Genomic DNA, 23,104 nt, shown 5'->3' on the forward strand with positions numbered 1-23,104 from the left:
CGGCGGCGAGGCCGTTCGGTGGCGCGGCCTCGGCGTCGCGGATGAAAGCGTCAAACTCGCATTTCGAGCGCTCAGAGCGTGCTGCGGAGAACGTCTGTGCCGTGGCGGGGTTAGAATTCTCCTACGCAACCCCCCGTCAGGGCCGTGGTTACCACAAACAGAGCGGCAGGCACGCAGGAATTGCCGCAAAGGCCGGAGAAAACCCTGTGCAAACTCACAGTGGGCTCCCGCCTGCTTCCCCAGCTGGAACTTCCCAAGGAAAAGTTGTGGAAAAAAGCAGTGTTTGATGATTGTGCCCCTGTCCTTTAATGAAGGAACTTATCTCACAATTCCTTTCATCAGCGGTGTATTTACACTGCTAACTTCACCAGGAAACGGAAAGCTTTTATTGTGGTTCATTTATTATGTTATTTTTACATCTTTACCCTACGTTACTTTTACATTTTGCCCTTTTTTTAGAAGAGGGAACAGATGTAACCATATTTCTGTGACTGGGAACCATTAGTTTTCTGCTGCAAAAACTTCAGATTTGCCACCACACCTTGGCCTGGCCTGAAAAGTGGCTTTGTATCTTTTTAATCTCTTTAAAAGACGTAAGGCACACACGTCTTTTTCCTGATCCGTTTGTGAATGGATACAAACGTCGAGTGGGCACAAACACCAAGTGTCATACAGACCCAGGGAGCTGAATTTCCTGAGTAAAGGTTCCGTCCTAGTTTTGTGTCAAGTGCTTTAAAGGAAGATCTTAAGATTGGGGGAGATACCTTTCCACAGATGGTTATTTATTAAAAGTGACCCTTCTGGTTGGAGAGCTGTGTGATAATGCGGCAGGTTATTATCACATGCGATGCTCAGATCTGATGGAGAAAATCCTTATGCTTAAAATAATGCACTAATGAACGTCTGTGTGCTCAGTTCTAGTAATAATGACTGAAACAAACAGGACTGTGTGATACCTGTTGTCCAGTGAGATAATATTTGCAATACAGTAAATAGCTGAGGGGAAAAAAAAAGACACCTTTCAGTTGTTATGCAAATGCCTGACTTTTTTAGATTATGTTTCCTTTTAGTATGCTGACTTTCAGATTGGACCCTAACCTTAAAGCATCATTCTCTGAATGGGCTGCCAATCCAATAAATCAATGCTTACCATAGTTAATAGATTGCTTTCTCCTTTCATTACATCACCACATCACAGCACCCCAGAAATTGCTATGGTTTGGCTGCCGTTCTGTCTCTCATTCAGCAGAGAGATCTTTACAGCAACACCACCATGCTGCTCCCAGCTGAAGGCACTTTCTCAGGTCCTTTACCTGTATTTGTGGTGCCCCTCTGTAGTTCTAACAAGTTATTTGAGAAAAACTTCAGTCTGGCCCAGGTTCTGTACGTTCGGGCATCCTAAAAAGCACTTCTAAAAGAAGTAAAGCTTAGTTTCTTTCCTAAAGCTGCTGTAGATCTTTCCTAAAGCTGCTGTAGATGGCGTTTCATTAGCTCTGTTGATTTAGAAGAAGGGAAAACAGAGTTGGCAAGTGAATGTATTTTGCAGGTCTGCTTTCCAAGTACGTGCAGTGGCGGCTGGTTCTGTTCAGTGACCGCTTTATCCTCTTTTTTTCTTTATGTAATTTGATTAGTGTGCATCGTAATCTCACAGATAGTTCTTAAGTTTAGCAGTAAAACAACCGAAGGAAATAATCCTGTGGGTTAATTGAGATGAACTGGTTTTGTATAGCTCAGAACTTGTTTACCTGCAGCCTTTGAATATATTAAAACGGCAGCGCTGGTTCATTTTTGGTGGGAAAGCACATCAGGAGAGAACATCGTGCATGTGGTGGCATTTTGCCTAAATGGAAGGCTTCTGCTACAGCACAAATGGTGTGCTAAAATTTGTGCAGTGAGGTGATGTGTCTGGAACTATCCTCAGCGTGGAAGGCCTGAAGTGCTTTGAGATGTGACAGCAGGAGCGGTTGTGAGAGGAGCCACAGGGCTGCTGTGAGCCCTCCAGTCAGTTCTCTGACATGAGATTGCTCAGTGAGAGGAGTGGCCCTGCGAAGCTTTGGGGTGGCACGTGTCTGAAGGGACAGGTGTCCCAGGAAGGCAGAGACAGTGAGGTGGAGGGGAAGGGAATCTCTTAAGCACCTTTCACTCGGCAAATGCCTTTGGAGCTGCTTTGCTCTCGCTTGCTGCGTAGCCCCTGGAAGTGCTCAAGGCTGGGCTGGATGGGACCCCAGGCATCCCAACCTGGTGGGGGGCAGCCAGCTCGTGTGGGGCTTGCAACTGGGTCACCTTTAAGGTGCGTTCTGAACCATCACATTCCACCATGCTGTGATCTGTGGTTGATTCTGTGATCGCGTGTAGGCAGTGATTTATGCTGGGGTCATTTGCAAGTGCTACTGCACTATCAAAATTCTCTGCAATTAAAGGCAACTTTGTAATATTATAAAAGCATGCTGTGCATATGCAATGTGTAAACCTGTGTGTATCCAAAGATCTGATCCTGTGCGAGTCATCAGGATGGCTGGCTGTAACTTCTGTTGATCAGTGGGTCACTCTAGAAGGGAAAGAGTATGTTACTTGAAGTAAGAATTGCAGCCTTATGTTTATGCTATAGGTAAGAGACTTTCTAGATGGAAATTTGTAAGTAGGGTACTGTCACGTGTGTCTGCCTCAGTCTAGTGGCGTTTTGTGGCACTGCACTCAGGTTGTCTGTTCTCATGTTGAGTGTTGAGCACACTTGAGGAGCAAATGGTATCTACAGTATAACTTCTTCATATCCAGTAGCATGTGGCAGGTGTCCGTTACGACTAAAACACTGGTGCTTTATTTGAGGTATTGAAGGAATGTACACACTTCTGTTTCTGGTTTTATCGGGTGAGAAAAGTGGATTTAAAAACAGTGTTGCTGTCTGGGACGGTGTTTGACATCCTTGGCCTTCTGACTAAGATAAATGTGTTATATGATTCTTTGAATATAGCACAGCCTTGTTTTGAAGCTTGTATTAATGGCTTGTTGGCAGTAGAAGCTTGTTCCTTCCTATCTATGCTTTAACCTGACACTAGTGCTCGTTCAGGATGTGCCAACCTCACCTCCTGAGCAAAAAGTGGTTGATAATGAAATACCAGGTAGGGAAGGGAGGAAAAGCAGTCCAAGTATAATACTTACAATTCTGATTTCCTAAAATCCCACAATCTGCAGTTTCTTTGGCTTTTCCTGATTTAATGGTATTAGCAGTGTGGGAAGAGATGGGAAAAGTCCTCTCACCTGCCCTCGTTCCGCCAAACTTTCGCTGTTTTCCAGCCATGCAGAAAAAAGGGAAGGAGTTTAAAGCAAGATATCCCAAAATTTCTCTGTAAATGGGTCATGTACTTAAATCTCTACCTAAAAAGAGTTTTGAAAAGGAAAACAAGATTTAGCTCTTTGTTTTCCCAGTGCTGATTTTGTTAAACCTCCCATCCTGCTGTTTGTGGTCTGCTCACGCAGTTGCGAATGCTGCTCCAGTCCCAGAAACAAACAGTGCTGGTCTTATGCTGGTCTTATGCTGGTCTTACGGTCTTCTCAGCTGCAGTGCCCTGTTCCCTAGAGACTGCTATCTTGGGCTCCTGGTATTGATACGGCCTTTCCTCAGTGCTTGAGGAATATTATTTATGACAGAGTCATAGAATTACAGCTTTTGTGTTAGGTTATTGCGTGACTTTGTAATACGACCTTCTGAGCGATTGGGTAACAAGTCAGGGGGCTGGGAGAACTTAAGTTGCATTTACTCTGCTGCGTCTGAAATTATATGTGTTTGCACTGTGTGAGAATTCAGGAGTCAGTTGGGACTGTGCTATAAATAGGCTCCCAGAATCTGGGCCCAGGACTGCGTTCTGTGCTTGTCTGAGACCTGGCTCAACATTCCTGACAGCGTATGGCTGCTCTTTGAAAACCTCCTGTTAGACATGCCTCTTCTTAATAGTTTTAGGTCAGGCTGTTGTTGATCAGTGGTCCCCTGTGACTCGGAAGAACTGATTGGTTTTCTATACAAAAAGTGTGACTTTTTGCAACTGCAAGTACTGAGCGGTCTGACTTGTCTGGAAAAGGAAATGTGAACAACTGGGAGTGCAGCTGGAGGCTTACCAACAGGCAGAGTGCTTTGGTGCAAAGCAGATTAGCAGCTGGAGGAGCACAGGGAAGCTGCTTGTCAGATAGGTGCAAGAGAGGGAAGGAAGGCTGAGGTGGGTGGGAGAGGCCTATCTTTCTCTCCATGTATGCTGTACGCTTAGTGAACTGCTAGCCAAGAGTTTTGGGAGGAGAAAAAAACATTGCAGGATCTAGATTGGAATTGAATGACATACAGGTAGGCTACATGGTGTGCTATTGACAACTGCTTCAGGAGTCTGTGTTCTGTGCTTATTTACTAGAGAGAGATAACCATTCTTATTTTACTTACTAGCAATTCCTCCTGTGTGTTTTGAGTCATTCATAGCAAGGTTTAATCTGTCTCAGTGCTAGCATATTCCACTGCCCGTGACATACTGAGCAGAGCCAGCCTTGCTATGCAGCTTCTGGTGTGCTTGGTTTGGTTTTTGCCATGGAATTTGCCTGTTCTTACAGGTCTGGCTTTCAGGGAGAATGACTGGCAGCTTCAAACCAACGATCACCCTTGCTGTGTTTTAAGCACAGTTAATTTAAGAAGAGGAGCAAACAAAAGTCAGTTATTTAAGGAGCACTTGGGCAAATCCCAGTTGTCTGGTTGTTTTGAGGACGAAACAAAATCCACTTAATACTGTTTGAGAATCCCCCACCAACAGTTCCTACCTCACTTTTCTGTCTCGCTGCCTTATCACTTAAATCTTTCAGTGAAGGAAGTGTGCACTGCATGCACAGAGGCCCAGTTTTTGCTTTCAATTAACCAAATTGAACAAGCAAAGCTGAAGGTGATAAAAGTAGTAGATCTGCATTTTAAGAAGTGCTGTGCATGTCTGCCTACAAAAATCAAAATAATCTTATTGAACACAACTGGTAGGTTGGCCTCACACAGTGAGGTGTTGTAGCTCCCCTCAGCTTACAGAGGTACCGAGTGGGTTCCAGCAGAGAGCAACTTTTAAAAAACACATTCCCTTTCTTGAGAAGCGTCATATTGAGTAGAGTGAAGCTCAGATGTGCTATTAAACATGCATAAACATGCTGGTTTTCCTTCTCCCTATATGGAGTGACTGCTCCTTGCTATCTGCCTTCTATTTGTGACTTGCAGGCAATGTGCTCATACAGGAACCCGTATGACAAGGAGAAGGACTGAACTAAGGAGCTTTCTGCCTAGCAATGTACCTTTTCCTTTCTTAAAAGCAGTAATATTCAGAGTGGTTCTTCTAAAAGAAAGAAATAGTTTGCTAGACACTGAAATGAAGGTCCCTTGTTAAAAAAACGAAGGTAATGTAAGATGATCATGTTTTGGAAGACAGTGAATTTAAGTAGAAGAAATCTTTTCTGGATGGATGTGATAGGCAAAGCTCTGCTTGGCTGCCACTTAGTTTTGGAACTTAGTTATGTACCAAAACAAGCTACCAATCCTTATGAGAAAGGAGAATCTGTGTTGCTGTGTTAATTCTTAATGGAAACGTTTTGAGCCGTTCTGTTTTAACAGGAGTTTGTAAAATAAGACTTGTCATCCAAAGTGGGATTCTGCTCCATGCTGTTGGTGAGATGTCAAAGGATTGGAATGGAAACCAGTAGCTGTTGTTCATAGCCAGAGTAGTAATTTATTTTTTCATCTTTTTATTTGGTTCTTTATTTGATCTTGGACACGTTCAAAGATGTAAGCCCTTAAGACTACAGGATAAACTAGACAAAAGTAGATATGTTTGCACTAAGAAGCTTAACTCATCCTCAGTTGCTTTTATTTTAAAAATAGAAGCTTAAAATGTGTAATCAAACAGTTAAATTGGATCTCCCAGTCTCTCTCCTACTTGAGATCTTCTGCAAGTAGGAAGGTCATGATATACTGATTCCTGTCCTGTGTAATCTTCATTGGTTGCCTGCTCCCTGTTGGTGCTGCTTTCTGGTTCTGCATGTGTGCCTTTCCATTTTTTGGTTGTGTTTCTGTATGAAGGGCTGGGCCTCGCAGCCTGGCTTGGTGGCGGAGCTAAGAATAGGCAGAACATACTTCTGTGATATCTCGAAAATGAGTATTTATTTTTAACCTTCATGAAAAGCTAATAGTGCTAAATGCTGATTGTCACACAGTGAAGCAATGGAAAAAGGTAATTAAGGCTGCTGACACTGGGGCAGTGTTCGTCCTTGCGTGGTTCTTTGGGAAGGCTTGCCAGGAGGAAGCAGTGACTTGCTGCAGTGGTGCAGGAGTGATGTTCTGAGCCTATTATGGGTAAGACACATCTTAATGCTATCTCCCGTGGCGTTTTCATACTCCAGATAGTTGCAGTCAAATGGGGGGAAAAAGCTATTTCTGTACTGTGTGAGTTGGAAGGCAGCTTGTGGCCTTCTGGAAGATGGGTGCTTTTGGAGGGGACGGCGGTGCCCTCAGGGCCCTCTCAGAAGATTCTGGATGTCTCCATCCTTCAGTGGTTCTCCTCTTCCTGTAGTTTGAACGCTCAGTCCTGGCTTTGTTTAATGGCATAAACTACAAAACAAACAAGACAAAGGAAAAGCAAAACAAAACAACCAAACAAGGGAGGAGTTTGTTGTTTTTGTGAATCGTAAATGCAGACTGTTAGTTAAGAAATTCACTCCTGATTTAGCCTTGGAAGCTTTTCTTCCTTCATAAACCATGTTCTTGCAGTGTACTGCTTCATATGCGATTCTTGTGTCTTTACCAACAACAACAGCAAAATGTAATGTGAGTAATTAAAAGTAATCTTTGCATTTTTCTTGTTAATTGAAGGATAATTTTAGAAAACAATTGTATAGTAATCCATTGTAAGTGTAAGCAGTGTGTTTTTCTAGGGTAAAGGTTGTAGTAAAGTGCCAAGGAAAAACATGGTTGTGGATGCCCCATCCCTGCAGGCATTCAAGGCCAGGCTGGATGTGGCTCTGGGCAGCCTGGTCTGCTGGTTGGTGACCCTGCACGTATCAGGGGGGTTGAAGCTAGATGAGCGTTGTGGTCCTTTTCAACGCAGGCCAGTCTGTGATTATTATTTTTTTAACCAAAGGGCCAGTCTCATGTTTTACCTGGTTACCGTGTTTCTTTTCATGGGCTCCTATAAGGACTCTGCAGGAAAGCAGCATAGGAAACGTTAAAGATTATTATGGACTACTGAGTCAACTCTACAGAACTCTGCCATCTTGCTTTTTAAAGTTGAAGACAGTTGTTGCTTCAGCCTTGTTTTCTGGGATGCTTTTAAACTCTTGAAAATTAAAACAGCCTGTGTAACATTAGACATCTCCATAAGATGGATGTCATCTAACTCAACTGCAAACAGAGATCTGCAGCGTGGTTGAGTTAAGCTGTTGCGTGTTCTGTCCAGAAGTGAGAGTAATGCATTAGTACTGGTGTTTGTAGCACGTTAGCTTAGAGCTGGTAAGGGTTTTAAAAACCCAAAAACTAAAAAGAAAAAAACACTTTGCTTAGTGGGAAAATCTGTATCTGTTGAGTCAGAGCACTTGGTTCCTTAAGTTACGCCAGGCGCCCTGGCAGCGCACGCTGGGGCTGTGGGCACGCTGGGCCGGGCTGGCAGCACCCTGAGCAGCAATTTCTGGTGTGATTGGGGGAAATGCATTGATGAGATGACTTCTGCATTGATTGCTTTGTTTGTTGAGATTCAGAGCAAGCTTGCAAAACATGCAACGTTTTGGTGAGCCGCACTGGTTTGGCGACGTGCTTTTGGAAGGATTGGGAAGAACGTGAGAATTTTCAGCATGAATGTGGATCATGCTGTGTCATCTCAGCTCTGTGCTGTAAAGCTAGAGGATCGTGAGCAATTCTTCCAGTCCCAACAATGTGTCATGAAGAATCCCTTGTGATGATAGCGCACGCTCTGTAACCTCTTAGCTATTGTCTTTTTTCCTTGTGATTTTTCCAAGTGCTGGAAGCAGGATAAGGCCAGGAGAACAGAGCTGGGGGGTGGTTGGTGCTGAAAGCAAGTTTGATGGTCTGGAAGAGCAGTGAGCACTAGGAGTCAGTGTGAAGTTTTGTTCAGAACAGCCATTTTTCAGTTGTTCTGCTCTTCCCAGTGTTTTTCAGATTTAATTCTAATGATATTTCTAAAATGGTCCAACAGCAGCGCATAGCATCTTGTATCTGTAATAGGCTCATGTCTGATCTTCACCCTGAAACTCTGCTCCATTTTCTGCTTCCTATGAAAACCTAAAGCTGAGCTCCCATGCTCGCTAACCAATCCTTTTGTCGTTATCCTGCAGTCCTAGTTTGCTTCAGAGGACTTGGGTAGCAGCTGTTTGTGTGTTTTAAACCCTTACCTAAGGCAAGGGGAGACTGGAAGAATGGGGAATGGAAACTAGTAAAACAAGTTATTTATTGTGTGCTGGGGAGTATAACACTCCCCATGCTCCCTATAACAGCAGTAGCGGATGCACACAGCTGGCTTGGTCCCATCAACCCTGGATTCTCTTCCCACAGCAGCCCAGCACAATCTGCTGGTGTATCTACAGCAGTGTCCAAGACCAGGGCAGCTCGAATGCACACTGGTTCCTTGCACTCAGTGCCACCCCCTGCCCAGTTGGTTTCAGTCCTGTGTGCTGTCATTGCTCGGTGCTGGAGGTATTCTGATCTCTTGTCTAAGAGATGGCTGTTCTGTGCCAAGAATGAAAAAGAATGTTGGTTTTACAGGTTTCTTTACTGAGGGCTGTGTGATGCTGTACAGCGACAGGATGCTGTGCTGCATAAAAGCATGCAGGTACTGGGAACCAGAGAAGAGTTAACCTGCAAATAAGGAACAGGCAGAACCTGTGAGCTCTGTTGCCTCAAAGATGAGAGTCCTAAGTATGTGGAGAAGAGTTTTATGTCTGTGAGTGTGTGTTGGAGCCAGCCCTTCTCCTACCTCGTTGGTGCAGGGCAAACAACTGGTGCAAATGAAGTTGGTGGGTGATGTACGTTGGGTGGTGTTGGTTTATTTTAGAGATGTTAAACGTTAAAGTGGTACAGAGTGTTTCCTAGCATAATTAGTACCTCTCATCTGCTGTGCAGGTAGATGTCTGAACATCAGATAAAAGCCAGTGGGAGCAGTGTGGGCGTTCTGTAGCTGCAGAAAGGAGGCGGATGGATGGTATTCCCCCTCCTGCCCCCATCAGCAAGATCTGTCATAGTGAAACTGGGATGTCCAATTCTCAGTATTCATGCTTTGAAAACGAAGACTGTTTTCACTAGAGTTCCTGTCCATGAGTTACTGAAGCTGGGGTGGGGGGTGGTCAAGATTACCTGGGAGGGTGTTCCTTTCTGCAGAGGATGTGGAGCCATGTGGGGCTGTGTTCGAAGAGGTGACAACTGAGAAGCAACCTCTGACATCGTAGGGAGTCAAAAAGAGTTAGTTCTTCTCCCTAGGGCAGAAATATCTACCTGATTCTTACACATACGTGGACAAATTGGAGTGGTGAGCGCACAAAGTTATCAGTAAACAGAACTTAAGCTTTGGGAGGCAAAATATACATCTGCTTTCCACTTTCTTCTTGTGATACTTTGCAATTCCATACAGAATTGGCTTTAGTTCTCAGCAGTTAGTTTCTTTCTTACCTTATTTGATGTCACTGCCACCCCCCGTGCTGTGTGTGAAATGTGAATGCTTGCATTAAAGATGTTGTGGTATCTAAAATCAGGTTAAGGCAGCGTGGCTGGGTTGCAGTACACACATGTTGCATGTTCAGAACTTTGTCATGTGTGACCTGTGTTTTGATATTGCTTTCTTGTGTGATAAATGTAGTGGCTTTTTTGTTCTGCTTGCTTTTTGCTAAAGCATTTATAGGATGTCATTTCCAGCCTCTTGCAATCGAAATGTTTTTCTCTTGCTTCCCCTTTGTCTTGAGGGTCTCTTTAAATTACTGATCCTGAATCAAATCTCCTTTTGCTGCTCAGTTCTATTGCTTTTGCTGCTCAGCTTGTCTAGGTTTTGGTTGAGGTAAATAAAAGCTTATTCTTGCTAGGTTTTTGGCCTTGACATTTGCCTGAATTGTAGGCAGTGTAGGGCTGCCTGCTGACAGGAGGAGCTTTTTGACCTCACCTGCTTTGCGAAGCTGCTGAGATGCTCCCTAAGCCGTATGGTGAAACAGAGCAGGGTGTAAATTTGTCTCCAAACTAAGCCACCACAGAGCTGTAGCTGCTTGTCAGGTATGCTGCTTTTTCCCCAGCATGATTTGCTTACAGAGGGTGGCACAGTGCAGCTGACAGTGACAGCACTCCGGACCTCAGGGCTGCATAGGATGGAGTCCAGAATTTGCACTTGAAAATGCAGTCATTTGGTCTCCTACCTCGACACCTCTTGTTGGCACAAGCAAGCAGGTTTTTGCTTACAGTACTGCTGCTGCGTTTCCTTTTTTTCTTTTTTTTTCTTTTTTTTTTTATCCAGCTGTCTTTGAAAAGTTGTTTGGTGTGCACAGGAAGGCTAAAATGACCTTGTGTAAACCACCAAAGGACAGCATAGAAGTGTAGTGCCAAGGTGATGACTGCTCAGATTGCTATGAATTTTATGCCCAACATTTATTAAGTAGGGATGGAATATTGAAGGTAGTGGGAGTTTGTTTAGAATTGCTTCGTGTACAGCTAAAATAACTGATGTTTAGTTCTGACTTAAAGCTTACTGACCTGTAGAGGACATGTAGTTCTTGTAGGTTTGTTTGTGTTTGGTCCTCTTAACATTTGGATGTCTGACGGCTGTTTTTTCTCTTTCTTTTTAATTGCTCCTTACCATTTCAGCAATAGTGCTCCATAACACAGTGCTTTTCTTTTTCCCTCAAAGTGGAATTACTGGGCGTATTTTGAGTTTAGGGAGGATTATTATTTAATCACTTTAAAGTGCTTTGTTGAACTCGTAATGCGTATGCTCCATGTTATAAACTTGACTCTTCATTTTGCCATGAGAATGATTCTGCTGCGTAAATGGAGAGGAGAAAATACAGCTTCTTGGCCTCGAGCTTCTGTCCTCAGAGTTTGTGTTTAATTATATACATTGAGCAGACTATTTCTTGCAAATCCATTTAACAGAAGACCTTCTTGTCATTAAGTTTGGTCTTTCTAATTAAAACAAACAGATCACAACAAAACCAAAACAAAGCATATCCTTATTTTGAGGTTAAATTGGAGAATGTAGCATGTTAACTAATCTTTATTTAAAACTAAGTGTGAAATTAGGAAATGTTGGATTTGCTGCCCTTGAACCTGGCTTTTCCCATGAGGCACAACTCATTGTGTAGCTGCTGTTACCAGACAGGATCATTGAGGGATTCACTCACAGTTTTTTGTGGTTGCTCACTTTGAGCAGTTTCCTCCCAGGTTTTGGGTGGAGAAGCACTCCCTGTTGGTAGAGAGCTCGTTCTGAACAACAGAGCAAGTGATTTGAAGCATTGGAATGGCTGGTTAGGGTGTAACGTGTGTTCTGATGGCTCACATAACATTTGTGGTGTGATGCGTGTAGACGCAGCATGCGGTGCTGTGCTGCAGCATTTTTAGGAGGTGGCTCTGAGGATGCCTCATACGGAGCAGCTCTGGAGGTTTGGAATCCTCAGTGCTCTTTGAGCTGAGCTACTCAAAGCATTCACCTTCACATCCTTGCCATGAGAGCCCTTTGGGCAGGGAGAGCAGCAGGTGAGCAGACCCAGACCGTGGCATCTCTGGGAGTTTTCCTGATGCTTCAGTTCCTGCGCTTTGTTAGTTGTGCATTTTTGTTAATTTATTAGTTTTACTTATGTTACTTTCTTGTTCTGAAGGGAAGAAGATCTAGCACAGGCCTGAGAATTCAGCAGAGACAGTGATCTTCTCATCTCCTCCCTTTTTATTCTGTTCTTAAATTGGTTTATGACTCCTAGCTTGTTGTCTTTTTGCCATCTACCCAATCCATAGCATGTTCTAGAAATTAGCAGTGGGATGTAACTGTTCAAAAAAAACAGGAAAATCCTGTCCTTTTAGGCTCTTGCACAACATGGAGTAGAGAGCAGTGGTTCCTGCTGAGCCTGGTGCACCAGGGAGGAGATAACCTGGGAGCAGCAGCAGCGGGGCAGTAGCAGTCCTTGTGGGAGTCTTTTCTTGTACTCTTGATTTCTTGGAGGAAGAATGAAAAGAAGCTGGCAGTATCACATTGTATATTTCCATATGTTTTATATCAGGTTCTGCAGCTGTGTGTTAGGTAAATGTAGCATGTAAGTGATGCATCATATTGATTAATGAGGAATACAGTCTTTTTTTGCTTTTTTTTTGTTTTTGTTAGGAAGGGGGATTAATGACAACTCGCAGTTGATTCAAGCTTGTTGCAAAACCAAGACTTAAAAAACTTTTCTTTGTTGTTTTATCTAACAGGCTGGATGGAAAGAAAATCATGCAACGTTTATGAATGAACTGAAAAATCTGCAGGCGTCAGGACTGACAACCCTTGGTCAGGCACTCAGATCATCTTTTGACTTGTTAAATCTCAATAGATTAGTGTCTGGAATAGACAACTATGGACAGGTAACAAATCTGTCTCTAGTCTTCCTTTTTCTCTGTGTGCTTCTAAACTATGATAGGGAGGGGTTTTGATGGTTTAAGTATATCTTTGTGGGGTTTTTTTTCCCTATTTTTCAATATTCTACTGGATAATTATATGTTAAAACTTGACAGATCTGATTTTCTTTCTTACTGCATGTTCTGATCATACCATGAGATACCATGATAATATCTTTTTTTTTTTTCTGGTGGAACTTCAAAGCAGTAGTATAAATAACTCAATCTGTAGTGGGCAGTTGCTGCTTTAGAACATGTACACTGGATGGCAGCAAATTTTATTTTCAGTTTTATTTTATCAGTAGTTACCATTCTTTCTCCTTTCTCACATTTGGAAGATTCAGTTAAAAATACTCAGTTTTTGCCCCACTGTCATCGTGCAATGATGACTTCACTGAGTTATTATGAATTTATGTCATGCTTCTGTGGAATAGAAAAGTTTGAAGTTATTACTGGAAGAAAAGGACGAGTAATTCTAAAAATGTGTTTAGTGAGTGTCTGTGCACATGCAGTTTGTAAGTAGCTCTGCATGGCTCCATGCCTGCTGGAAGAGAACTTCTGGTTTGATGAATCGTTCATCTTATTGCTTATTTCACGATGACAAAAATATTAGTCTGCAACTGAATGTCCTGTGCTTTTGTTTCTAGGGAAGGAATCCATTTTTTCTTGAGCCATCTATTTTGATTACCATCACAGATGGAAACAAACTGACGAACACGGCTGGAGTTCAGGAGGAGGTAAGCTGACATTAAATTCTTTCGAGTTATGATCTTACAAGTTGGTGCTGTGTTGAGGTGAATATTTCTTGTGCTTTTATTGCTGTAAAAAGTGCTTCTGTTTCATCAGCTTGTTCTACATAGCAAGGAAGCTGGATATGCTGTCATTGCTCAGCCCTCAATTTCATAGCCCATGCGGATTTCCAGACTGTAACTTCAGATAAACTAGTGCATAGAAGAGAAATGGGGTCCTTTACAGAGGAATAGGTGTTACGTTTTCAGATGGCTTGTCAAATATTGAAAACTTTCTTAAATCTTTCTTTACCAGCTTCATCTTCCTTTGAATTCTCCTTTGCCTGGAAGTGAACTAACCAAAGAACCATTTCGTTGGGATCAAAGACTGTTTGCTCTAGTGCTGCGTTTGCCAGGAGCTGCATCTGTTGAACCAGAGCAGCTTGGGAGTGTGCCTACTGATGAATCTGCTATCACACAGATGTGCGAAGTTACAGGAGGTACCTGGATATTAGTTTGCTCTGATTTACATTTGGCATTTGCCTTAAAACATGTATTGGATTCATTTTTGCTTTAGCTTTTCTCTCACTCAGAATTACTCAGTGTCTGCCCGAGTCTTTGTGGTTCTCTTTGAGCTTAGTTTCCTGCAGCATGGGAGAACTTTCTTTAAAGTCACGTTCCAGTTTCAGATGTACTGGATGTGGGAGTGTTTTCTCAGTGCACCAGTGCAGGAAGGATTGAAAATTTCTTAGATTGTCCTTCCAGGGGTTGGCTCTGCTCACTCATGAGGTTGTTATTTACAAGCATGAATGTTGAGTTGTGAGGAAGAGGTGTTACTTAATGGGATGTTAATTCCGCTGAACGGCTGATAAACTAATATTGAACCTTAAAATAATTAATTTTGGACTTTGTTCTTCAAGATCTTCCTCGGAATTTTTGTTAAATTGGTTCTTGACAAAATGTTGCATGGAAGGGGAGGTTTGGGTTTGTGTTGGTGTTGGTTAGATTTCAGTAGACAAATTGTACAGACTTTGTAAAATCAGAATTTGTTGAGGGCCTTGTAAACTTGGTCTTATTCCAGCCTGATTTAGCTTTAATGGCTTTTCTTATAAAGAATTAAAATCTGAGCTGTTTTTTTTTCTTTGGTTTTATTGCACTTGTAAAGCATTTTGCATCAGTTTCTACTAAGCTTGCTGCTGTTATGTTTGATAAAGCTGAAAGCCTTGGCAGTGTGACTTCATATAACAAAATATCTTCCTTAATTTACACAGGGAGAATAGGAAAGCTTTGAGTGATCTTAATGTTCTCTTGTAGGTCGTTCTTACTGTGTTCGGACACAAAGAATGTTGAACCAGTGTTTAGAATCTCTAGTTCAAAAAGTCCAAAGTGGAGTTGTTATTAACTTTGAAAAGTCAGGACCAGATCCAGCTCCTATTGGAGAAGGTACAGTAACTGTTTGTTCTACTAATGTTTTTTAAAAAGTGTTCTGTGTGCATGCAAATGTCCTTAAGTGTCTTCAGTTTCCTGCTAACTTTTCACCACTGTGTACAGGATTTCTCAGAGGCCTAATATAATCTAAAAAAAAGTGATTAAACTGTAAAGTTTCAGTGAGCGAGCTCTGGTTTCTCTTTAAATATTCCAGATCACAGTGGATGCACTTTTTGTAACTTTTCAGTTGTGTTTGTTTAGTCTTGTCTTTGCTATATTGTTCCCAGTATTAGTTTGGTCCTTGGTGGGTTGAACAAGTGCTGTATGTTTCTATGGATTTGAGTGGATAACCTTCCTGCTTGCCAGCTCTCCTGTCACTTTCTTAACCTCTTTTTTTTGGAGGCTGAAGGAAGCAACAGAGGGAAGTGAGTATTTAATGAAAGTGCTAAATATTGAATTAGTGCTGTCAAAATTTGTGTATAAATGAAATAAATTCAGGAGTGTTTGAGTCATACTGTTAACTGATCACAAACTCTTGAATGTTCCTTGCTGCACGTGAAAAACTCTGTGCTAAGAACAAGGAATTGATCTGCCAGCTGCAAGTGAAGTGCACAACCAAATAGGAAAATGCATCCTTAACATGGAACAGGCTTTCAGCTTTGCAGAATTCATGGCTGGAAAGGAGAGAGCTGTGACCAGTTTGTACTTAGAAAATAAGGGTGTTGCTGGAATGTCAGAAGCACGATAGCTTTTAGGATCCCCAGGGCATCCCAGCATAGCCTGTTTTTAACTTTGTTTTCATTACTTGTTTTTAATCACTTTTTTCTTGCTTTATACATATTTTTTTTTCTCCTTTTGCTTAATAAATATCATTTGATTGGAAGTATGCTCAAGGCTTTCCTGTAGGGCCATGCAGGACAGCACCTCAGCAGATTCTTGGGTCTCTGTTGGCTCGAATGCTCTCCTGTGGCAAAACAGCTGGTGAAATTGTTTTTTTTTCCTTTTGTCACATTTTAAGTGGTGATGTACTGTGAATACATATGCATGAAGATGCTTATGAGAACTTCTGCCTTTACATAAATTGAGGAAGTCCTCAACTAGAGAGAAATGTGGTGTTCACCAAAGCTGTAGGGTCACTGTGTATATAGTGCAGAGGAGCAAAAAGTGCTGGCAGACTGAAAGGCATGGTGTGATTGGCCAGCTGTCGAAAGCAGGTCAGTTTAGTAAACTCAAATAATGCTAAGATTCGTTAGAAAGGTGATTTCTTTTGTGCTGTATGAATTGGAGAGCAGCCTGAAAAACTGTTCTGAGATGCTGTGCTGCTTCAAAGCTCTTTGCAGTCAGAGTGGAGGGAACTCTGTGCTAGTATGCTACAGCAGGCTGGCAGATAACACTGCTTTTTCCAGGAAGTGGAGATGAAGTGTTCTCTGACTGCTTTCTCATTAAGAATGTGACAAAAGCTGCTCCTGCCAGATGCATTTGACTTTTCCATGAAACTTTTCTCCACTTTCAGTTTCCATGAGTGGCAACGTCAGTCAGTGAGCTTTGCATCCCATGGAGAAAGACTGTAAATGCAAACTGTCTGTCTTTACAGGTGCAGCAGAACTAAAATGAAAGACTTGCTATTGCTTATCAGATGTGTGTCCGAGTACTGATCTTAGACAAATAGCATTTTTCATAACATGAAAGTGCCCTGCTGCACTAATTACCTAATTGTTATGCCACTGGTGTGGAAGGATAGATGGACAGATGTTACCAATTTTTTCTCAGATTATGCTGTTTTACACTTAATGTAGCATTTTTCAACCACTGATGTAAAGATCTGTGTCTTTGAAAGAGTTGTGATGAAGCACCTTATTGGTTACTAATACAGAAATTTTGCTGGGAGACAAATGCATGCCATGTAGCTTTTTATTTTCTTTTTTTGTTGTTATTTTGCTTTGTTTAAATTTTAGATGGACTTGTTGATTCATCCAGGCCCATCAATTCATTTGCTTCTCAACCGTGGCATAGTTGTCATAAACTCATTTATGTACGGCCTAACCCCAAAACTGGTGTTCCTGTTGGGCATTGGCCAATCCCAGAATCTTTTTGGCCTGATCAGAATTCACCAACACTGGTAAGTCAATAAGAACTGAAAACAAGGATTCTGCACCTAATTAAACGGATTGAAAATGAATACAATTTTTCTCTTACATTCTCTGTTTGCTAACGTGATCTGACTTCACTTTAAAAGGGTAGTTAACATTCTTTTTAACACAGAACAATGTCATGGAGATAATCTATGCTGTTACTTTCTATTTGAAAGTTTTACTTCTATATATAGTTGGATACTTTGGTAAAGCTTTGAAAAGATTGTAGAATTGATCTACAAATTACCTTATACACCACAGCTTTTAGTTGGAAGCTTTGTAAAATGCATTTTGGGTGGAACAGGGAGCATTTGTTGTTGATGAGGATAGATTGACCTGTTTATGTTTTTTCTGGTTAGCAGTACTTCATGTACGACCTCTTCTTTCTCTACCAGAAAGAATTAAACTGAAATAGAAAAGCTGCCCATTCAAAAAATAAGATAAAAACAGCATTAACTTTACCCTTTCCCACTAGGATGATCATGCATTTGGCTTGCCTTACTAGCCTCTCTTGTTAGGCATGATCTGTATCTGCACTTTGCAAGTGGGCTCAGTGCTGTTTCCTCCCCACCACCCGTGACTCAAGGGGAAAAGAAATCAAACTCAGCAGGGAATATCTTGAGAATATTGTTTGTGAAGTGAGTGCTTTATAACCTGTAATTCCGTGAGAACAGCAAGCTGGAAAGCGGAATTGGAAGTTTTCTTCAAACATAACTGTGATAGGGGTTGAACAGCATGGGCACTTCTAAGTATCAAGATAAATGGTTGGATGTTAACCATATTTCTCTCTTGTTGGGGAGCAACGTCTGTGTGTTTAAACTGGAGAAATGCTTAATATTCTGTTGTAGGAGCATGTCTCCTTTTTGAAGGAAACTGGAGCAGGAGTGTTCAAGCTGAAAAGATAGTGAAATGTATACTTACGAATTTTTTCTTTCCCAAAGAATTAATTTGCTTTTAACTGTAAGTACCAGATAACAGATATGTTGTATTTCTCCCTTCCTTTTAGCCTCCACGCACAGCTCACCCTGTTGTGAGGTTCTCCTGTGTTGATTGTGAGCCAATGGTAATAGACAAGCTTCCTTTTGACAAGTATGAGCTTGAACCTTCACCCTTAACGCAATACATCTTGGAACGAAAGTCTCCCCATACCTGCTGGCAGGTATTTGCCCTTTATTTGATTCTAGAAACATAATGAGTACCCTAAAGTGACTGTACTTTAGTTTTTGTGTAGGCCTGGAGGTTTTGGGGCCTGGTGTCAGAGTGCACTTGATTGGAAGAAGCTTGTCAAGGTTTCTGTTACTTTCTTTCTAATGAATTATGAAAAGCTGGAGTGAATGTTTCCTCTACAGGTTTTGTAATCTCATTTGATTCTGTTTCTAGGTCCCTTTCATTTTGCTGAGAAATGTGTCCCTCAAGCTCCATTCTTGGCTATCTTGCAATTCTCTATAGGCTTTCATTTGCTTTTGGGAAAACCTGGTGCTCGTTTGCATCGTAGTTTCAGATGTTGATTAGGTAATGATTTCCACTAAGTAGTTGAAACTGCTGGTGGGAGTTGAATGGAAGCTGTTGATTTTAACCAGATTGGCCTTGAAAAGGCCAAAGTTCTGTTGTTGAAATCATTTGTGATTTGGGTAAGTGACTTGTTCCTGTATTCTCTAGACAGTAAGGCTTGTAATTCTCTTCTAAACTGTGTCCTTGAAAGGGCTATCTGAATACATCCAAGAGGAGCTTGATGAGTAATATCATAGCTGGAAGGGTGGGACTGGAAGTGTCTTTGTTCTGCTTTTGTTGCCCTAAAACGTGTTACAACTTCACTTAAAGTGTAACATTTTGGAAGTTGGCTTTAATTGAAGAAGTTGAAGTTAATTTTAACAAACTTATTTCAAATGTGGGGTTAAAGCACTCCCAGGTATTTTACTTGCCAAAGTCATCCAGGCAATCTTTTTTGACTAAAACCTTTCTGCTCTGTTTCAAAATCTACTTTTTCTTCTGCCTGATCAACAGACCCGTCTGTGCTTGGGAAATGTGCTCACTGTAGAAGGAACCCCGTTAGGCCCTTAGGCCACCTCCACTCCCAGTAAAGTTCCTGGAAAAGAAATTGAGAAAAAGATTTCCTTTGGAACTGCAAGATTGGATTTTTCTTAGGCAAATTATTCTTGCGCTGTGGATTATTTTGAATGTCCCAATACGTACCGTCTTCATCCTTTAAAAAATATCTTTGCAAGTATTGCTTTTTCAGGATTAGTGTTCATGTGTACTTCAAAGAAGTCAACATTAAGAAAATGGAACTATGACATAATTGAAAGTTGAATATCGAACATTTGTGTTTGTGTGGGCTTGCTACGTTAGTCTAAAAAGTTTCAGGTTTCTTTTTATCAGTGTTGTAAATTTTAGTCATCCTTTTCTATGAGTCATTTCAAGTGTGTTGTGTTTAAGATGTCTTTAATAATGGTCCCTTAACCTGTTTTAAATAATCTCCCTGCTCAAATTTTACACCTTGAAGAGCATTTCCATACTGGCTGGCATACACTAAATGTTGCATGTCTGCGTTTTGTAGCTGGAGAGTTTACGTGCATGCTCGTCTTGATGCGTGCCACCTTCAACTTGGCTGTTCTTGATAATGGTTGTCTCATTGCAGTTGAATTCAGACTTCTTTAAATGCTGTATGGTTTGCATTCTTTGTGTTCCTGTAATGCAGTGATATCTTTTCTTTTTCTTCAGGTATTTGTGAGTGGCAGTGGAAAATACAGCGAGCTTGGCCATCCGTTTGGGTATTTAAAAGCAAGCACTACTTTAACCTGTGTAAACCTCTTTGTGATGCCTTACAACTATCCTGTTTTGCTCCCATTGTTAGGTAGGTAACACGCTTACATTGGACTGCCGATGCAGCTACTTGAGAATAAGAACAAATAATTGAGAAGTGGTTAGTGTTCTGCCTTAGCTTGAGACGTTATAAAGTAACGGAGATTGGAGAGTAGAGAATGTTGCAAACTCTTTAATATTAAATTTGGGAGGAGAGGATTTTCATACCCCCTCTCCCTTTTTTTCTCTCCAGCAGAGGAGGAGAGCTACCTGCTTCCAGTGCATGTTTGATGCTGTTCACCTCCTAGACACGTAGCCTCTTCCTTAACCTGGAGTAAGCTTCAACCTCCATTCTTTTCCCTCATTTAGGGTATGGTGTATCCAGGTTTTTCAGTTGCTCTAGTAGCAGCTCATTTTTTATTTTTTCTGGAGGATCAGATGCAGTGTTATGGGTGTTGGGAAGAGGGAATTCCCTGATGCTGCTTAGAGCTGTAAGAAAGAATAGAGCAGTGAAACAGCCTACACTTCTTCCCTGCCCAAAGGACCAATGTTTTTCACTCTCACAATGAACTTCCTTTCTACAAGAGAGATGATATGAAAAGGTGCTGTGTGAGTAACTGCCATTACCAATTGTGACTGCTGGGGTTTTGGCATAAGGATAATGGCAGAAAGTTTGTTACTAAGCTTTTTAGTTACAGATATAGGATACTTTAATTCTTTTTTTTTTCTTTTTTTTTTTTTTTTTGTGGGTATATGTAATGATACAAAATAACAGTGGAAATCTAAGAAAGTTAACACAGGATTGATTCTTAGTATCTTACACAAGATTGTTGCATTTGGTTCTGGAAAACAACTTAGCAATGCTTTTTCCTAATTGATCTTAATGAAAAAGAAGAGAGATCTGTGCTTGTTGATCAGGTGAATTTGATGATAATGATTCTTGTAGCCTAGCAGCTGTCCCAGAATGTGGAAGCAGGAGGCTTCAAGATTAATTTAGTGTTCTCTGTACGCTGGTGGCTGCTGAGTTACTGCTGTTGGTCCACTCACTGAAAAGTCATCAATGATACCAGAAGAATTTCCCTGCTTGTTAAGTTCAGATCTTGTTCCAGGTTGTTGTTCATCCTTAGTCTCCAAGGCATGATGGAATTTATGTTCATGGTGGTCCATGATGGAAGGATGTAAATAGTATCACGTTCTGTAGGTTTGGTTATTTATGTCTGTTTCTGCAAGGGTGGGTTTTTAGTACGTTCAGCCTGAGGAACACTTCAGAAGGCAGAACGTTTCGCAGAAGGATGCTGAGGTACTTCAGTGCTCAGTGTGTTGGCTAGCAGGTTACAGAAATTCCCTGTTGAAAGATTGGTTTTGATCACCAAATTCCTAAAGTGAAGGTGAGGGAACAGACGTGGATCGGAGCAGAGGTGAGGTGCTGTGTTGCACAAGGTGTTTTGTGACTGATCTCACTCATGTTAGTGGGAGGTCATGTCTGCCCATAGAGGGCTGCAGAAGCATCAGAAAGCTCAGGGAGTCAACATGGAGTGGTGCTGTACTTGTCCAGGTGGAATCTAATGTGGGTGGTGATGTTTTCTAATGTTTTTACTTTGGGTTATGTGGTGTAAGCTGTCACGACTGGACTGTTGTCAGATGAACTGCTTTGATAATTAGGTTCCAGCTGAACTACTAAAGTTGGATTGCTTGTTGACCATTTTGTCTATCTTTCCCTCTTTTTAAACTATTCACTGAGTTTGAAAGTGCATTGAGCACCCTTATGTGGCGCTGGATATAAAAGATGTGTATTGATATCTTGTTTGTCTTGATCTGGTGGTTCTCTGTGTTGCTGTAGGGTGGATAAAGGACTTTTGGAGCACGACTTATACTAACTGATATGTATGTAGTTGTACCTGTTCTCTTGGAATTGTTACAGCTTGTGGTCCATTCCTAGTGGTTACTAAATGCCATCTTCCCAACAGTCCACTGCTTTTGGCTTTCTCTGAGCTTAGGAGAAGTTAAAAGAATTTTATGTTGATTTCTGGACTATGTGCAGTAGTATCTGAAAATCAGTAGGTTGGATTAAAACTGCTTTATGAAAATATTATTTAATATTTAATATTGTTGTAGTAATCATTATAATATTATAACAGTATTATCCAAAGGATTTGGATTTGATCTGTGAAAGATAGTTAGCTGAGTTTTTGTTTCCTTACTTACATAAATGATGGGGTGCAGCCCAGTGCACAGTGGAGAGAGTACATTTCGAGTGCCTGTGTTGTAACCTGCTGACAGTGCATGTCTCAAACTCTTGCAATAGAGGCAGGTAAGATACTGGTGATCTCCCTGAAACTTGTGGCCAAGTTTACTGCTGTGACATTCTTCCTTTTAGAAGAAACTCATGCTGTGGGGGAGGTTCTCACTGCAGATAAGACAAGTCTTTGCTGAAGCTCTGCTTAGATTTGAGAACTTACTCAGACAGCAAATATTGTATGCAGTTGAACCAGAGCATGTTATGAACATCTGTACTGTTTAAGAGTGGCTGTGCTGTCAAACTTCAGGGATTATATACTGGAACTACCTGCACAGAGGAAGACATGGGACAGCAGTAAAGCACTGATAAGGAGTTCAAGGTTAAAGCTGTTACAAGCAACTCATAGGCTTTAAGCTATTAGAACGTGCTATAACACTGAACGCTTTACAGGATTTCTAATGTTTTTCATTTTCAGTTTTGGGAGAGAGGTATAGTTAACTTCTGCCATAAAGAGCTAATGGGTTTCTAAGACACGAATGGATATTGCTTTGTATTTGCCATATATTGTGATACTGTCACAGGCTTCTTAGGATAATGGTTCTAAGCATGTGGTACATTGGGATTTTAAGCGGTGTTCTGATTTAGCCTATCAAACTCCACCCCCTTCCTTCAGGCCTGGAAAGAGAACAGCTAGAACATCTGTAGAGTGTTTCTGATACGCGGTACAAAATTCGTTTAGATTAGAAAATCCCTGTAATTAAGTATGGTTTGACTATGAGAAGTTGGAAAGTTGTATCTTAACATCTGTTCCATTTGTGCAGAACACTATGCAAGTCAAATTTTCTTCTCCAAATACATCTTCCTGAAAGCTCCATCTGGAGAAAACAATTTCCTTGCTGCATCTGTCTTTTTCACACCCTTCTCTGTGCAACTCTGTCACCTGCAGCTCATTCCAGTTAATTTTTGGACATCCCTTTCTTTAGTCCTGTCTTTACTTCCACTAGCTTCACTTTGCCAATGTTAACCTACTGTTTCCCTACTAAAAAGAAACTTGATCTCAGTTGGTAATATACAATTTCTCATGATTAATTGCAGGATACTGTGTTCACCTCTGTTTAGAGATCACTGTTAAGATTTATGGCAT

General features: G+C 41.4%; 1 protein-coding gene across 7 annotated transcripts in view; it reads left to right on the forward strand.

Annotated features, from left to right (window-relative positions):
* LOC122183021 (integrator complex subunit 6-like) overlaps positions 1-23,104 on the forward strand; it is a 34,059-nt gene that overhangs the window by 1,758 nt on the left and 9,197 nt on the right. For 5 of the 7 annotated variants that reach the window (XR_006180067.1, XR_006180068.1, XM_042876740.1 and 2 more), the window contains exons 3-9: positions 12,449-12,598; positions 13,279-13,368; positions 13,676-13,859; positions 14,674-14,802; positions 16,743-16,906; positions 17,926-18,078; positions 19,641-19,773. Coding sequence is in view for 5 of the 7 variants with exons in the window: in XM_042876740.1 (XP_042732674.1) it covers positions 12,449-12,598; positions 13,279-13,368; positions 13,676-13,859; positions 14,674-14,802; positions 16,743-16,906; positions 17,926-18,078; positions 19,641-19,773 (1,003 nt within the window). In the remaining 2 variants the exon portion in view is untranslated. Of the gene's footprint in view, positions 1-12,448; positions 12,599-13,278; positions 13,369-13,675; positions 13,860-14,673; positions 14,803-16,742; positions 16,907-17,925; positions 18,079-19,640; positions 19,774-19,974; positions 20,056-23,104 lie in introns of all 7 variants that reach the window. The other 2 variants (XM_042876742.1, XM_042876743.1) reach the window with 2 other exon arrangements.

Source organism: Lagopus leucura, unplaced genomic scaffold (genome assembly GCF_019238085.1).
Source record: "Lagopus leucura isolate 7727_CA_CO unplaced genomic scaffold, USGS_WTPT01 Super-Scaffold_100016, whole genome shotgun sequence".
Lineage (NCBI taxonomy): Eukaryota > Metazoa > Chordata > Aves > Galliformes > Phasianidae > Lagopus > Lagopus leucura.